Source organism: Polypterus senegalus, unplaced genomic scaffold, assembly GCF_016835505.1.
Source record: "Polypterus senegalus isolate Bchr_013 unplaced genomic scaffold, ASM1683550v1 scaffold_4283, whole genome shotgun sequence".
Classification (NCBI taxonomy): Eukaryota; Metazoa; Chordata; class Cladistia; order Polypteriformes; family Polypteridae; genus Polypterus; species Polypterus senegalus.
Window position 1 is genome coordinate 13,059 of NW_024380958.1, and position 17,952 is coordinate 31,010.

Below are 17,952 nucleotides of genomic sequence, written 5' to 3' on the forward strand. Positions count from 1 at the left end.
GTGCTCTCACTTCTAATTCTTCTATTTACTATGTCTACTAACAAGACTAAAGTAGCCATGGTAGTTGGAATAGTTTAGCCATTCTGTGCGCCATTATATTGTTACAGAATGATTACAACTGAGTGAATTAAATATTAAATTATATGCAATTAATTTCAGTGTATTTGATTACAACTGCATCATAGATGTGAATCTAAACAAGAAAAGAAGACCACAGAAACAGTAGCACTGCTTTGACGTTGGGTGCCGCCAGTTTGCAAAATGGAGCAGAAAAGTGCGTATGCAAGGGGGTGCCCTGCTGTGAAAATGTGCATGGCTTTATGCTAAGTTTAGTTCTTATACATCTCAAAATGAGCTGGAATGTTTGTGCGTACACACCATTTATACATGTGGCCTTTGGTCTTTACTTTTCAGATTCCCACAAACTTTTGAATGAAAACTTGCTTCTAGATTTCATTCTTCAATGCAGTTTCCCATAATTTGCATTCCATTTTGAAGAGTTTATGATTTTTTTTTAAATGTGTGAATTCTCCTGGTTCAACTTTATCAGAGCCTTTGAGAATTCTGAAGATCTCAAGGAGGTTCCCATGCAACCTTCTCTGCAGATGACTAAAAAGGTTTAATTCTCTGAACCTGCCACAGCAGACCCAGCATGACTTGAGACAAAGTGTGGCATTGCCCCTGAACCAGACTACCTTGTTATTCTGTTTTATATCAAAGGATTTAAAAAATGTTCACTTCCTTAACTTAAACCCCCCAAAACAGCTGTATTTTGTCAGTGGTATACTGGCCACTACTTCACACCAAAAGCGACTTGTTCACTTACACTGATTTTGATAATTTCCATAGTTTTCAAGTAATATTTGGTGATGATTTTCAGCATTTGCATATGAGCTATGGGTAATGTTCATTATTGCCAATATTATTATTATGTTGTGTCTGTAATGTTTGTGTAGTAAGTGAATTGAGTTTACCAATTAGAACAGTTGAGGATTTTCCACCTTCATAAATATGTTATGGACTGGTGAATTCTGCAGCATTCTGAGAGACAGATATATAGCCATGGATGGGTGGCTGAGGATTACCTTCCAGGCTCGGACAAGGTATGCAATGCCCCACTGGGGCAAGAAGGGGTACCAGCACTAACAGTGCTGACTCTTTTCTCCTCTATAGCTCTGAGAAGCCCCCCATTGAGGTCACGCCCACTGTCAGATGAACCCTGCCTCTTCAAGCAAGGGGTCCCAGAAGATGGAGTCTCAAATCTGCATGACAGATCCTCCTGACCCAGATCCGCTTCAGATACTCAACTTACATGACAACCCACAGAGGCTAAGAATGCACTTGTGATGCCTGATTTCTATTGCACGACCACATGCTCATTTTTGGACACTTGCCGTAAACAGGGTGGCCCAGTTGATATCCCAACTTTTCTTTGGGTCTCATTTGCCCCACACAGCTGGCACAGTTGACAGGATTTTGCGGGTAAGACTGGCAAACACAAAGACCTTCTGGAGATAATACAGCAGCTGGCCGACCAGATCACACAGCTACAGTGGCAGATGACAGAGGCTGCAGCCTGTTGAAAGCTGACTAGGCCAAGTTTCATGCCCAGTTACTGATCCTTATGTGGCTCATGGATGACGCTGAGACCTACATGCTGATTTCTGAAAGAACAGCCATTCGTCATGCTGGCCACAACGGAAATGAGTGTACCTTCTGTCTCCCTTCTTGAAAGGCGAGGCACAACATACTTATGATATGGACAAGCCTGCTGCCACCAACTTCCCAATCCTTAAGTGGGAGATTCCAGCATGTTACGGGTTCATCTCAGTCTGTTGAGCACAGCGCTGCCAGGACTGGTAGAATAACTGTGACCATCCAGCATGAGCCCAGGCATTCAGCTTATGGGGCAAGCTGACTTGCTGGCTTTGCCCAAGAGAGAACACAGCAGAGCAGGTGGTGGAGACGCTCAAGTCAGATTGCTTCATTAACACCTTCCAGGACCATCTCATATACCCAGTCTGGGGACAGTCCAGGACAATCTTGGAGGAGTTAGCTGAGACAGTGGAGAGAAATCCCACCACCCTGCTGACTGAAAGCTGGAGGAGAACACAAAGTTGATGTGCTGAGGCTGCTTTTTGACACAACTGAGATGTACTTGAGTTATCAGACACAGTGTCACGTGACTGTCTATCAACTTTTAACAGTTTCTTTAAGTATAGACTGTGTTTTATTTTGTAAAAGTATGACTATACTGTTAATATTGCTATAGATATTTATTATGTTGTGTTTCTTTAAAGGGGGAGTATTTTCTGCTTTGTAATGTCATGCACATGTGTATGAAAACAAAGATATCCACTGATTATTTCAATACTTGAACTGATCTTGATCTGAGGATCATCTCCTCTTCTATGTAGTTTGGTCTTGATTCATTGCTAGCATGGTAGTATCTGAGGTACACTGTTGCTGACCCAGTGAGTTTACAATTTCAAATAAAATTCTGCTTAGAAACAACTATCAGCTATCTTCTAAAACCTTTTACCCAGGGCAGGGTCATAGGATAGATTGAGCATCCCAGCAATGAAATGGGGCAGGCAGGAACAACCCCTGGACAGAATTTCACCCCACACTAGGACCAATTTAGCATTACCAATCCACCTAATTTGTATCTCTTTGGACTATGGGAGGAAAATGCATGTGGACATTGGGAGATTATGAAAACTTCACACAAGCAGAACCTGGGACACGAACCATGGCCTATTCACTTAAAGGCAACAGCTATTCCTGCACCACCATGCCCAGTTAGCAAACAATCAAACTAAACTCATGAAGGTTTTATTACTCACATGACACGTCTGCAGCAGATGAGCCCCAGCACCAGTCTCCTGATGCACTCTGGGGTGATCGGTGTCTCAAACAGGTTGAGCTCCTCAAGTTCTCCACAGCAGCTGATGACAGAGCCCAGCACAGCACAGTCCAGAGGAGATAAAGTCATTTTACTAAAGTTCATCTTTAAATCCTTCCCAATGGCATCTCTAATTAATCTCTTATTCTGAGTCTCATAGAGCCACTGACACACTCGCAGAACTTCACGTTTATCTCGTCCCTGTAGTGCCTGTTCAGCTTTCTGCTTCACCCACTTCAGTATGTTCTTTGCTGTATTCCTCTCAAACTCCCCCAGCGCTCCCTCCAGTGTCTTAAATACAGAATCCCTGGCCAGTCCTGTGAGGAATCGAGTGAGAATCTCAAACCGGCCATCTTCACATGCGTCCAGCTTCACAAGTAGCTCCTTGACACTCCCTGATGACCTGAGGTAGAAGGAGCAGGCGGCCATGAACTCCTGGAGGGTGAGGTGGTAGAATGTGTATGTCGTGTGCTCCAGAGCGCTTTCTCTCTGAAGGATTTCTTTGAGGAACCCTGAGAGGAATGGAGAGGACATAACTGGCTGGAGACCAAAAGTGGACATCTCCATCTTGTCATAAAATAAGAGTGTCCTATTCACCACCCCATGATAAGCCATCTTTCCCAGTTTGACCAGAATTCCCCTCTGGTCTTTAGCTTTTCGTTTGTGATTGGTGAGGATGTTATGAAGGAACATCACAAAGAGCTCGGTGACAGTTCTGGGGGCAGCTCCTCGCTCTTCTTCAGGTGTCATGAAGTGGCTCTTCAGCACAGAGCAGATAATCCAGCAGTACGAGGGGTTGAAGCACATGGTGTACAGGATGGCGTTCTCCTCAACATACTGAAAAGCCTCAGAGCCCTGATCAGCATCACCAAAGAACTTCTTAAAGTACATCAGCCTTTGTTCAGGGAAGAACCCCAGGATCTCTGCAAATCGATCAACTCTCACCTTGTCTAAAAAGACCAAGGCTGTTGGTCTGGTTGTTATCAAGACTGTACAACCCTTCAGTAATGTCCTCCTGACCAAGCTGGTGACCACAGTATGGACAGGAAAGTAGTCATTTGGTTCTGAGCAGAGCCGTGTCTGTGTGAAGTCCAGTTTGTGTTTGTACTCATCCAGTCCATCAAAAATAAAAAGGAGAGATTCAGGCTTCTGAAGGATTTCACTTAGTCTCAGGTCATTGAGATATTTATAGTGCCTTACAATCAGCCTGGTCAGAGGCATCTGTGGCTCTTTCTCCGTGTCTAGTAGGTTCAAATCCCTGAATTTAAACAGAAACACAAATGCAAACCTCTGGTACTGAGTGCCTCTGGCCCAGTCAGACATGATCTTCTGAACCATGGTGGTCTTCCCAATTCCAGCCACCCCACTGACCACTACAATGTGAGAGTCTATGTCACTTCCTGCACTTCTTCTAAAAAGCTGCTCTGTCCAGATTCGCTCACATTTCACTTTTGTCCGCTCCTCTATTAGCTCTGCATGCACCCTTCCAGTCTTCTCCAGTTCATGGTGCCTCTCATTATATGTCCTTCTGTACTGGTCAATAACCATCAGCTCTGTGTATCGATTCTCAAAGCCCACAACTCTGGTATGTGGATCTCCAGGAGATGCCTGATCCTCCAGAGTCCTTGTGGATTCAAAAACACCACATCTGTGTGTCTTGTGGATGTCTAAAAGTCACAATGAGAACAAGTAAGGAAACTGTGGAGCAGAAGAACTGATAAGCTGCAGACCAGTGAAAGAAGATCAGTGGGTTACCTTTAATATGATCATTAATGGGATAGGGCTGGAGACTGACCTGAATGTCAAGCAAGAGGTCCATTCCTGAAAGGAAGGAAGAGATAAGCATTAGGAATTATAAATTACTCAAAGACACAGCATTTACACATTTTTTAAAACGTAGCCCCAAATGCATTCCTTATGTAAATGTGACACGTTAGGACTAACATGTTAGTCCCTGCTGTCCAAATAGTTAAACAAAGAGTGGACGCCAGGTAAGTTGTGTCATTGCTCAGATAACAAAGTCCCAGGAAGACATCAAATTCAGAGAAACTCAAATAGTAGGCACCCTGAGTGACATTGTTACTGTAGAGAGTTCAACGAAGGACTCGTCTATCCATCCATCATCCAACCCACTTGTCTAACAAGGTTTAAATGACTTAAAATGACTTAAATTTGCTCTGCTGCCCTTCAAGTCACAGCGGGACGTTGTGATGATCAACCAGTCCTCACAGAAGGTTTCATACTCAATAAAAGAACATGGGGGCCAAGATGTTAAGGTGTATAACCTAACTGGGGACAGGCAAAGGATCATTGAAGTAACAGTGAAATGGATGATAGTGGGAAATGGTCACAGCATAAGAAGAATGCTACTTTGAATTTGAAAGTGAAGGTTTGAAAAGAAAGAAGAAAGTATGGAAAATCAAAACCTGTGCTGGAATGTTTGACCAATTAAAAAAAAAAAATAAAGACGTACACCTGCTGGTTATAGTTGAAAAAGGAGGTGAGAACCAGAGACAGAGAAGGACAATGGAGGGTGAGTCTCTGTCTCATACAGAAGGATAACACAGTCAGCAGCACTAGGCTGTACTAATCAACATGCAACATGACAAAAAATAAAAAGCGTGAAATCTAATTGAGACCACCAAACAGCAGGAACATATCACTCCTCAAACAGTTACAGTGTGACTCCTGACAAGAGAAGAAAACTGGAGGGAGCACTGGAGCTCTGGTACTAAGGCTGGCATGCCATTGTTAGTGTGGGGCTCTATCAGCATCTCATAGAGAGCCTCATACACTGGTACACCATGGGATGTGTCATCTCTCTGATATTCAAGAGACTCCATTGACTCACCTCCCTCTGTCACCTCCTTCAATATTCTTGTCAGGTTTGGTGATGGAAATCTTACAAGTTCTTCAGCCAGTGCCTCCCACAGGTTAACCAGCACTATGTTGTCTTTGTTCATTATGTCACTGATGAAGGACTCCACACCTGCTCGCTCCTCTTGCTCTTCTTTGGCCTTGAATTTCTTAAATACATAAAATAGATGTTTGTTTTGAGATGAGCACTGGTGGTCGTGGCCATTATCTCTGACTTGTTGAAAAAACCTCTTGCTAACACTGAATTCTGTTACAGATGGTCAGTTCATCTCCTCCGAAACTAGCAGTTCACTCTCTCTGCTCTCTTCCTCATGTCTGCTGTTCCTTCTTTTTATCAGTAACACAGAAAGTCTCCTACCTTTGCCTCATCATTGGTGAGCACGTTCTTGGTGACCAGGTTCTGTAGGATACTTGTGATGTCATATTCAATCACGTAGGCCAGATAGGGCTTGTAGTACTTGGTGACATTTAGAAGGTCTTCATGATGGAATCTCTTAATGACTTCAGAAAACGTCTGTGTCAAACCTACAAGAAGAGAGGATAAGATGGTAAAGGAGAGATGAAAAAAATTGGGAGACACAAGGGTCACAAATCAGTCTAAACATGGCTGATTACAAACAAATGAATACAATACAATCCTCACTCCACTGTGACTTTAACTGCTGCTGGAGTGAGTCTGGTATCCTTTCAATAATCTAATGAAGTCCTGCTGTGAGAATCTTGGTTATGCTCTTAAGTAAGAGCACTGCTTCATGTCTACCTAACTGTGATTCAGTTTCGCATCTGGTTCAGAGCATGTTGTGCAGGTTTTGGCTCCCTCTTCTCACCGGTGTCATTGCTTTGTTTTGTTTTATTTTGTCCCATCAGACTTTTTCACCGTCACCTTCTAATTTGAGTAATCTTTCTGAATTTAACTTTCTATACAAATGCCATTAGTGATTGTCTAGATCACAACTACTTCAGTCCTGCATGAGCCCTCTTCCTTCTCTGCCGATACTACTTTTGCGGTGAGTATGAATCTACTCTTGCTTCATTTTCAGTTTGCCTGTTGTATTTTTGCTTTTCTTGCTGGTTATGCAGTGAGCTCTGGAGAGATGAATCAAAAGTGGAGTTTTTTAGCCAACAGAAACAGTAAACATGTTTGTTACAAACCAATGACAGTATTTCAGGAGAAGAACCTCACGCCAACTGTGAAGCATGGTGGTGGAAATGTTTGGGTTTCATGTTTCTTTGTTACCTCAGTGCCAGGGCCATTTGCAGTCATTGAGTCAGATATGAAGTCTGCATCATATAATAATCTACTCAAGGAGAATGTGAGGCCATCGGTCCAAATCTTGAAGTTGAACTAGAAACGGACCTTTCAACATGACAATGGTCTGAAGAACACTAGCAAATCCACACAGTAATGGCTCCAAAAGAGGAAAAGAAAGTTTATAGACTAACTTAGTCAAAGCCTTGATTTGAATCCCATTGAAATGTTACTGGGCATTAGAAATTGACTCTACATGCAAGAAAACCCACAAACATTTTGCAACTGAAGGAATTTTGCTTGGAGGACTTGATATCAATTACTGGTGGGCAGTTATGCAAAGTTATTTCTATTAAAGGGGACAATACCAGCTTCTGAGGCCAAGAGTGGACTTTCTTTATTCCCATTAGACCATTACATCTGTTGAGATTTGTTTTTTCGAATAAGCGATTTAAAAGAGAGATTTTACTTGTGCTTATTCAACCTTTACCTGTTGGAATTGTTTGCATGAAGATCTACCATTTCCCTGTTTAAATATGTTGAAACAGTAAACACCACCAATGGGGTATACATACTTTTCACATGACTGTAAGCCAGAGAATAAACTCTTGCTGAAATATAACACACCATGCTGGCATAGAAACTCCATCTTCTGGAGCAGAACTTTGCATTCAGTCAACTATTGTTATGTAAAGTGCATCGACAGACAGTCCAGCAACCACAAGTGAAGTGAACTCCAATGTGCTCCACAGATGTGAAGACAGACAGTAGCCGAAACACAATGAGATTCCCAGTCATCTCGGCTTCCTTGCTGTTGTTAGAAAAACATCTCGTTCTGTCCAGTTTCAGTGGTGGAGGAAGTACTCAAAATATTTACTTAAGTTAAAGTACAAATAAACGAGCAAAAATGTACCCTTTAACAAAAGTACAAGTACCCCATTGACCTTTTAACTGAAGTAAAATTAAGAAAGTATCCATCCATCTATTATCCAAACCGCTATATCCTAACTACAGGGTCACGGGGGTCTGCTGGAGCCAATCCCAGCCAACACAGGGCAAGGCAGGAAACAAACCCTGGGCAGGGCACAGACACATACCCACACACCAAGCACACACTAGGGGCAATTTAGGATCACCAATCCACCTAACCAGCATGTCCCTGGACTGTGGGAGGAAACTGGACACCCAGTAAGAAAGTATTAAAGTAAAAGTACTTGTTGAAAGTTCTCAAACAGGCACCACTTTCCCTTGTACTACAAACGTTTAATGCAGGGATTCTTAAACTTTTAATATGAGGACCGCATTAGAAAATTGTTACTATAGTGGGACCCCAGAAGAGGATTATTATCTTAGAGACAAAGAAGTCATAAAGAAAAAAATAATGACTGCCATAAAATAAAAAATTGAATGTTTTTGTTTCCTTTCAAGCATTTGAATTTTACTAAAAAAGGAAAGTGGGAGACTAACGTATTATTAAAACAATCCTCTCTTCATCCATATTCCAAATCTGTTTATTCAGAAGGGTCATGGTGAGGCTGGAGCCTATCCCTGCAAGTGCAAGGTGCAAGACAGGAATGATCCCTCGACAGGACGCCATCCCATCACAGGGTGAACACACACAACACACAAACACACAGGCCAATTCAGCACAACACATGGTATCACTGCCCATGGAAATGCTCAGTTTATGTTTTAGTAAAGCTGAGAGAGAGAATTTCATGGGGTGTGGTGTGAGGATTTGATGATCCCACACTATTATCTCCCCTCTCCACACTTCATACTGCTGTGTCAGTTGTGGAAACCTTCACAATTCTGGGATCTCTAATCTCCTGAGAGAGACTTGAAATGAGAGACCAATGTAGGGCCCATCATAAAAAATACACAACAGTAAATGTACTTCCTGTGACAGCCGAGGACGTTCAACCTTCCACAAGAGCAGCTGATGCCATTTTACACAGCAGTCATTGAGTCTGTTCTCAGCTCATCCATAACAGTGTGGTTCGGATCAGTGACTAAACATGACTGAAACAGACTACAACGAAGAGTCAGGTCTGCCAAAAATATCACTGGTGCCAGTCTGCCCACCTTACAGGACCTGCACTACTCCAGAGTCATGAAAGAGGCTGGTAAATCATTACTGACCCCTCAACTTCTTGCATCGGCCAGGCGTTTTAGATTAATATACACCAAAACAATCAGATATAAGAACAGTTTTCTCCCACAGGCCATCAGGCACACAAATGATTAATCTTATCCCTAACTAGACCTCGCAGGGTCTTGCAATATTCTCAAGACTGTTTACATACTGTTAATTTTTTTTCTTTTTTGCACTCTGCACTTTATATCATATGTTTATATTTACATTCTTTGTCTTGTGGGTTGTTTTTTTTTATTTTTGAATTGTGTGATTAACTGTTGTGTGTATGTCAATTATGTAACTTATACTTGGCGAGTCACCAAAACCGGAGTCTAATTATTGTATGTGTGCATAGCTGGCCAATAAATAAATGTGATTCTGACTTTGAAATCTGATTCTGAATTGTAAATGCACAGCATGAAAGCTCATTGCACCAGTTAAGGACTGAAGTTACTCAAAAATGAATTAATCAATTCAGATCATTCACCTTGTATTAAACAACATTAAAATTATGGTTTTCTAATGAGCTCCACCATTAACAGTATGTTTTCTCCTGTTTCCATTTAACTGTTCAATTAACCATTTCTAAATGTGTAATGGGATAAACCTTGCTGAATAATTAATTGAACAGTCCAGTCTGAAATGTTTAACTCAACTGATGTCACGCATGTGCACATGGAAGGCAGCTAGAAGGACCAAAAAAAGGTAATTCCATGCCAGGCCAGGGTGTGGCAGGGTGCAATAAACCTTTCTCTTCTACCTCTGCAGACCAGACACAGGAAATTCTGCCTGATTCCAATGACATCACTTCCAGTTCTAGACGACGACGTAACTTCCGGTTCTGGCCCGATGACATCACTTCCGGCTCCAGCTCCAGATAATGTCACTTCCGGTTACCTGTTTTAAAAGCCAGTCATCTTACATTGTTACTCAGTTTCTGTTTGGGACTCAGCTGGTACACTTCTGTGTTGCCAAAGCTCCATTATTGCAGCCTTATTCAAATATACGGTTGGCTGCCCCAAACCACTTTTTGGTGTCTATTCATTTTACACTGACTAACATGGTGATGTATGTCTACTGCTTGTCTCACCTTTTGATATTTTCTGATTTTCTTGCAGATCTCAGTGATTTAACAAACAAGTCTTTCACACTACCAGTAGACTGATATTTATCAAACTACTTTACAATAGTGTAACAAGAAGGAATTCTTCTTCTTTAAGGAACGGTAAACTTAATACAAAGACTTCTTTACACCTCAGGTGCAGATTTCATTTCAATGTATTCTGTAAATGTGAACACATAACGAGGGACTGGACAGTTGTCCATGACCACTGAAACTTTGTTTACTGTAAAAACACTTCCATGGCACTATATATACCATCACTCTATTCACTCACACCTCACAAAAACCCCAGAATCATCACATCCTCATGCCACACCTGCTATTTTCATCTCAACATTTCAAACTTGCGTCGCGGTGCCTTCACCTCACAAGCCTGCCTGTCACAAGCCCATCTTATTATATTTCAGTGCCACAGAATCAGAAGCTCTCTGTGATCATTAACTGCATTGTTTCACATACTGCACTATGTACGACTTGATACAGGATTCATATTTCGACAAATTTGGTCAGTTTTTACGACACAATTATGTGCTGACCCATCACGGACATGTTTAAGAAACACTTTTTCTTTTTCTACTTCCAGTACTGGCGGCACGGTGGCGCAGTGGTAGTGCTGCTGCCTCACAGTTAAGAGACCCGGGTTCGCTTCCCGGGTCCTCCCTGCATGGAGTTTGCATGTTCTCCCTGTGTCTGCGTGGGTTTCCTCCGGGCACTCCGGTTTCCTTCCAAAGACATGCAGGTTAGGTGGGTTGGCACCCTGCCCAGAATTGGTTCCTGCCCTGTGTTGGCTGGGATTAGCTCTGGCAGACCCCCGTGACCCTGTGTTCAGATTCAGCGGGTTGGATAATGGATGGATGGACATCCGGTGCTGCCGTGAGTGGCAGCCATTCCAGCAGTTCTGTGTATGACTTTACCATTTTTCTCTATTATTCTCCATTTCACTGATCACTTCTACCACTTTCTTTTATGTGGAATTGCTCCCTGGACACTTTTTACTGCATTTACTACTTGACGTGGATTTTTACACGCTGAGACTCTCCTATTCAAGTAGTCAACTTCAAGCACTGAGAAGAAATACCCACATCAGTGTGGTTCCCTATTTACCTGAAGAGGTAAGAAGATGACATCGGAGAAGCCGAGCGGCTCTAAAATAAAAGCCAAGCGGCTTGCAAGAAAGTGGCACTATAAACCTTGGCTGCCTTCTGTGATCCTGGGAAATGTAAACTCACTACAAAATAAGATCGACGAACTGGCTGTGCTGGTGAAAATGTCAGAACATACAGAGAATGCAGCTTGCTGTGTTTTAGTGAAACGTGGTTAACGTCTATCATCACAGATGCTAACGTGGAGCTACCCGGGTTTAGCACAGTTAGAGCGGACAGAGACGCAAGTACCTGTGGGAAGAAGAAAGGAGGAGGACTCGCTCTCTATGTCAATACAAAGTGGTGCAACTCGGGACATGTAAACGTTAAAATCTCCACTTGCTGCAGGGACATTGAACTGTTGGCCGTAAGTCTGCGTCCCTATTACTTGGCCAGAGAGTTTGGACACGTGATTGCTGTTATTGTTTACATCCCCCCCTCAAGCGAATGCAGAGAAAGCGAGTGACATCATCCATTCTGCAGTTGCTAAGTTACAAACGCAGCACTTGTGCCAATCGCTGAAGACTTTAACCATGTGACGCTGGACAAAACATTACCTGTCTTCTTCCAGTATGTGGATTGTAACACTCGGGGAAACAGGACTATTGACCTACTGTATGCAAACGTTAAAGACGATACAGCGCCACCCCACTGCCTGTGCTTAGAAACGCACATCATAACCTGGTTCTGCTTCAGCCTCACTACAAACCAAGAGTGAAGGCGCTACCTACAACCACACGCTCATTCAGGAAGTGGTCCCCTGAGGAAGAGCAGGCTCTGAGAGACTGCTTTGGAACTACAGACTGGGATATATTGCTGAGATCACATAGTGAGAACATTGAAGAGGCTGTTGAATGCACAACTGATTACATCAGCTTCTGTATGGACATTGTAGTTCCAGTAAGAACAGTACGCTGCTATGCTAACAACAAGCCATGGATTACAAGTGACATCAAAGGCCTTTTGAACGAGAAGAAAAGGGCTTTTAAAGGTGGTGATCAGCATGAGCTCAAGTGCGTGCACAAGGAACTCCGAGTCCAGCTCAGGGCAGTGAAGGAACAGTACAGGAGAAAGCTGGAGCAGAAGTTGCTGAATAACAGCATGAAGGAAGTGTGGGATGGGATGAAGATCATCACTGGCTGCAGCTCAAGCGGGTGCCACCATCGAGAGATGTGGAGAGAGCAATCCTGATGAACAACTTCTTTAACAGGTTTGACCACCCTAATCCACTGTCACCTTAGAGTACTGCATCCTCCAACCATCCTTCTGCTGATACCAGTATAGGTGAGACATCCCCACCCACAATTACAGCAGCAGCCCAGGTGAGCAGAGAGTTGAGGAGACTTTGTGCCAGCAATTTGTTTTCCAATTTTTCCTTTGTCTTAAAAAATATTAAGGATTAGGATTCTGAGGATTTCTAGGGTTTTGGAGGCCACATTAAAAATGATTTGCTTTTTCCCTCAGCACCATCTTGTGTTTTCTTATTTGAACCAGCATTTCAATCGTTCTGCTCCTATGCCATTACTTATGATGGCGGATGGTGAGAGTGCAATGGGTGATGTCACTACAATAAGGACCTAAGGGTCAGTCAGTGCTCTGACTTTAATGGTTGTTCAAGATTGGACTCTGGAAAGGAAACAAACTCACCGGCATTTCATTCTTGTTAGTTTTGTGTTTATGGTTTATTATTATTTTTCCTGCCCTGTAAATTCAACTTACGTCTCGTGTTTAATGGCTCTGGTTTTATGCACCATTCTGTTCTTTGATTGTTGTTCTGTTTACATGCCCTGAGCTTTGTTATTTTATTACACTGATCTAAATGAAAATCTTCAAGATCAAATAAAGAATAAAATATTGGGGTACTTTATAGATGCCAGTGTACTGAATTATTTTCTGAAATTGGACTTTCTTAACTACAAACTATTTCTGTGATTTAGTGAAAAAATGCCATTTTGAAAAGAAAAAAAAAAATTTTTTTTTAAATGGATTATGTTTGTTTTATGACAGAAGTATTTATCATTTTTCATGTAGGGCATAAGCAGCAAGATGAAATGATACGACATCAGTATGGCAATGACAGAAATAAAATCACAACACCCTCTGTCTATCTTTGACATTGTTTGGCTTTGTTTGATGTTGTTCATCCCTTTTACATTTTAAGGACCTCATTTTAACTCTCAGATCTTATCTGGTCAGTCTGTTTGTTTGTCTGTTTGTTTGTTTGTTTGTAAATCACATAAAAACAGATGAACACTTTTAAAATGTTACCTGTTGGTTGTCGTCAGTCTAACTTAAAATCCAGACTACATGGAAAAGGCAGGAGTGTAGTGTGATGTGACGGTGGACTTGAAAACATCTGTTTTGGTTTTCTACTTATATTATTGCACATGCAATTTCAAATCTAGGATTTACTCCGTTTCACTGAGGACTCACAGGGGGATGGCCAGCACCATAAAAACAGACATCACTCCACAGCAGTTGAGACTCGATTACAATTAACACAACTTAACATACAGAATTTATGGGGCTTGAGTGTCACCATGAACAGGATTTCATCACAAAATAACAATAGTTTTGGAAGATTACACGCAATATCAAAGATTCAATGACTGAACAAAAACTCAGTTTATTAATTAACAACATCTCAATTAATGAGAGCAGAGACATTGAAAGAGAGGGAGTGGAGATGAACGAAGAGACAGCCAACCATCACAAAGGGGTCAACATTTAAAAACAAAACACAGTGAAATATCTCTTGTCATATCTTAACCTATTGTACAAATATACTTGAGCAATGCAGGCAAGTCGACCACAATGTCATCTACAATCTATAAAACTGAACGTGTGCCTGTTTGTCTGGTATAAAAGTCCACACAAGTCATTCCCAAATATTTTCCCCTCCGAAACTTTACTTAGTGGCTGCTCCAGAATTTTACTGCAAGCCAGGCAGAGCTAAAATGAAAGGACAAATAAAATCTAAACAGAGACAAAGAGCCTGTAGGCCAACATACTGTAGGTAGGAGGGAGGCTGTAATATGTTGTCTGTTTCCAAAAACATTATTGCTAATAAATACAATGCCTTATAAGAGTATTCCGACACACATTACACAAATGTCATATTTTAACAGACTTTCTAAAAGATTATAAGATGTGTGTAATTCAAATATCAAGTAGAGATTTAGTGGGCACCTCATCCAGGGCCAGTCCTGCCTTCTGCCTGATGCTGCTGGGATGGCCTCAGCCCTCCTGCAGACCCTGAGATGGACTGAAAATTGTGTTACATTGTGTTAGTCCACTGGATGGCAGCTAAGTCTATTTTAGGTTCACCCACACCACAATACAGATTTAAAAATAAACATTTTAGATTTCTTTCTTTAGTTTTTTTCTGACAGTCCATACAATTGAGACACAATCTTCAGACAACGATGCAAGTGCCTCACTTTTCCTAATCCTCCATCTTCCCATTTTTTCAGTTACAGATTGTTATAATGCAGTCACCAATCCTGAACTCCAAGACATGATTGTCTACACATCGACACTCAGCTCTACTGGACTGACTGAGAGATCACCAAACACCAATACTTGACACACACGTTTGAGAGGTCAGTGGACCAACTTGAGAAAACCAACATGGAAAACCCAACATGACACCAACTAGATAAGTGTTTGCAATTTCAAAGACTCTGACATTTAATTAACACACAAAGAGAAATACGAGCTCCTATAAATCTGTTTACTTGTTCATATATCTTCAGACTCTCTTTTCTTTAATTTATTATTAAAATGACTAAATATTAATAAACCTACTTTCAGATTTTGTTGCACCCTTTCTTAATGACTGAATGATGTCTCAAATTTGTTCTCACCAGACAGAGCAGCGACTTCTTCATCAGGTCTTCTTAACCTAAAGTACGCCTGTCCAGACTTCTGTTGGGTCTTAGGGCAGTAGAAAGCCATTTGAAGACGTCAAGATGACTGAATATCTGATCAGAGTGGCACTCGGTGTCCTTTCAACCAAACTTCAGCTGGACTCTAGATGGTGAAAGTAAGATAGAGATGACATTGAGGTGGGCAGTAAAGGGCAGAGAGAATTAAAGTAAATGAGTGGGTGGTCAGTGGCTAAGAGGAGCTCACGTCTGGTCTCACTCATCTATGTGTTTGACATGAGGACCTGAAGGAAGTCTGTCGTACGGTAAACGTTTTAAAATTTTAATTCATAAACACACAGCAATAGTCACAGGAATAAAATCTCAGTAGTCAGGGTGAAAACGGTGGGAGCGACACACACAACTAACTCAGGAACTGGGAATCCTTTATAAGTACAATTATAGGGACATATGAGTATAAGAATGGGGTCAGTCCAGATAAGGGTGAGACACTCAGAATTATTTACTAGGCATGTAAATCTGTGGCAGGTGCTGGTCAGCGTTACAGTGACGTCACATTCTATGTTCACTGTAACACCCAAAAATAAATCAACAGTGTTCAAAAGTAGAGGATGGAAAAGACCAGGAAATGAAAGAATCAGAAAAAACATGCCAAGGACAGAAACCAGGAAGTCAAAATGGCCTTTTAGAAAATGTCAAAAGGAGTGAAGTGACGGGTAAATACTGAACTAGAAACAAACACCCTAACAACGTTTTATTGTTTTGCCAGAGAAATAGTGTCTGAGGATACCTAAAGTTTGAACCATAAAGAGCTCAATGAAAGGTAGGAGGTCTTTCCAGTTTTCTTCAGTCAGTCATTGCCCAACCCACTATATCCTAACTACGGGGTCACAGGGGTCTGCTGAAGCCAATGCCAACCAACACAGAGCAAGGCAGGAAACAAACCCTGGGTAGGGCCAGCCCACCGAGGGCACACACACCAAGCACACACTAGGGACAATTTAGGACCACCAATGCACCTAACCTGCATGTCGTTGGACTGTGAGAGGAAACTCACACAGACACGGAGAGAACATGCAAACTCCACGCAGGGAGGACCTGGGAAGCAAACCCAGGTCTCCATACTGCAATGCAGCAGCACTACCACTGCACCACCGTGCTGCCCTCCAGTTTTCTTGAGTGTTGTTAATCGTATCTAACAACTCAAATCCTTCCCATATCTTGATGAATTCTCTCAGCTTGACTGTTGGTTTAAGGAAGATACCCTAAAGTAAAGTTTATTTGAATCCTCAATTAAATATTTTTAGAATTAGGAAACAAACTGTGGACCATTACCAGAAATTGTTATCTTTGCAAACTCATAAAGTATAAGAAATTCTTCAATGAATATTTTCACAAACTCCTGTACTAAGGCTGGATTTTCTGAAGGATGTGAGATGATCGGTCACACAAAGTTGATCTACAGTCACTTGAACTGCTGTACACCTTAAGAGAGTGGTAGATCAGAAGTAAGACTTCTCGCCAACTGCTCCCACAGTCTACTGGGGAAGAGGCCATAAGAAGACAACTGAGATCCCAAGGGTGTCCTTAGGTGTGCTGCAGATGTCACAAGACCTTGAACTTAACCTCTGATGTCTTCTCTCATAGCTGATTATCACACGTGTGTTTTAATAAACTCTGAAGTTTCATATATTAAAGACTGACAAGCAAGAACAGAATCATTGCTAAACCTTCGATCTTAACAATTACAGAACAAACACTGGGCCCTCAGCAGTGTATTCTGGGATTTCTTTTGCTTTTGTTGAAAACTGTTTACTTATTCAATCAAATTTGCAACATCTACCAAAGCTGTAACTGCCAAAAGCATTCTGGAGGGATTCTGTTTTCAGGCTCTCGCACCTTCTTGTACCTCATCAAACTGCAGGTAGGTCATCACCTCTGAACCACTTCCGATGCTTTGACATTCTGATGAGGCCTTTAGTCAGTTGTTTTCCCTCCATGCCTGGTTGAAGACTTTCTGTGCCGAGTACAGCCTTACCTTCACCATTAATTTTTGATTTCTGCTGGGAGCGACAGCAATTCTTTAAGAAGAGATGGGAAACATCTGAACAGGCAAGGCACCCAGGACCTCTCAGACAACACAGCTAAGATAATTAATCAGATGTAACTACTGGAAATCCATCTCAACACTAATGTACATCATACTGTATATTAAACATAGCCGAGCTGGCAGCCGAATTGTTTAAAAATGTGTGTTGTATTAAGTCACATGTAATCTGCAATAAAAACTTTAAAAACAGTATCCACAAATTCATAAATATTTCCTGTCATTAATTGTTTGGTGAAATCGAGCCAACAATTAACTTTTAATTCTCCCGGAAGAGCTAGAAGAAGTGGCCGGGGAGAGGGAAGTCTGGACCTCTCTGCTCAAGCTGCTGCCCCTGCAACCCGACCCCGGATAAGCGGAAGAGGATTGATGGATGGATGGCAGCATAAATGCAAAAAACTTCATTACTATTTCTAGGTGCCCCCACACTCTGATACAGCTGTGCTCTTCTGACACCTTAAATGTGTCTTTAATAAATATCAGAACGTTAAGCAGTAAGACAATCTTATCAGTGATATGAAAACA

At 41.8% G+C, this 17,952-nt stretch overlaps 1 protein-coding gene across 1 annotated transcript in view; it reads right to left on the reverse strand.

Moving 5' to 3' along the window:
- LOC120520418 (NACHT, LRR and PYD domains-containing protein 3-like) overlaps positions 1–15,468 on the reverse strand; it is a gene marked incomplete at its 3' end in the record, with an annotated part of 28,296 nt that extends 12,828 nt beyond the window's left edge. The window contains exons 1-5 of the mRNA XM_039742805.1: positions 15,300–15,468; positions 6,141–6,307; positions 5,757–5,931; positions 4,661–4,726; positions 2,847–4,572 (exon numbers count right to left, since the gene is read on the reverse strand). Of these exons, the coding sequence (XP_039598739.1) occupies positions 2,847–4,572; positions 4,661–4,726; positions 5,757–5,931; positions 6,141–6,307; positions 15,300–15,390 (2,225 nt within the window). The remainder of the gene's footprint in view (positions 1–2,846; positions 4,573–4,660; positions 4,727–5,756; positions 5,932–6,140; positions 6,308–15,299) is intronic.
- Between the last annotated feature and the right edge of the window lie 2,484 nt (positions 15,469–17,952).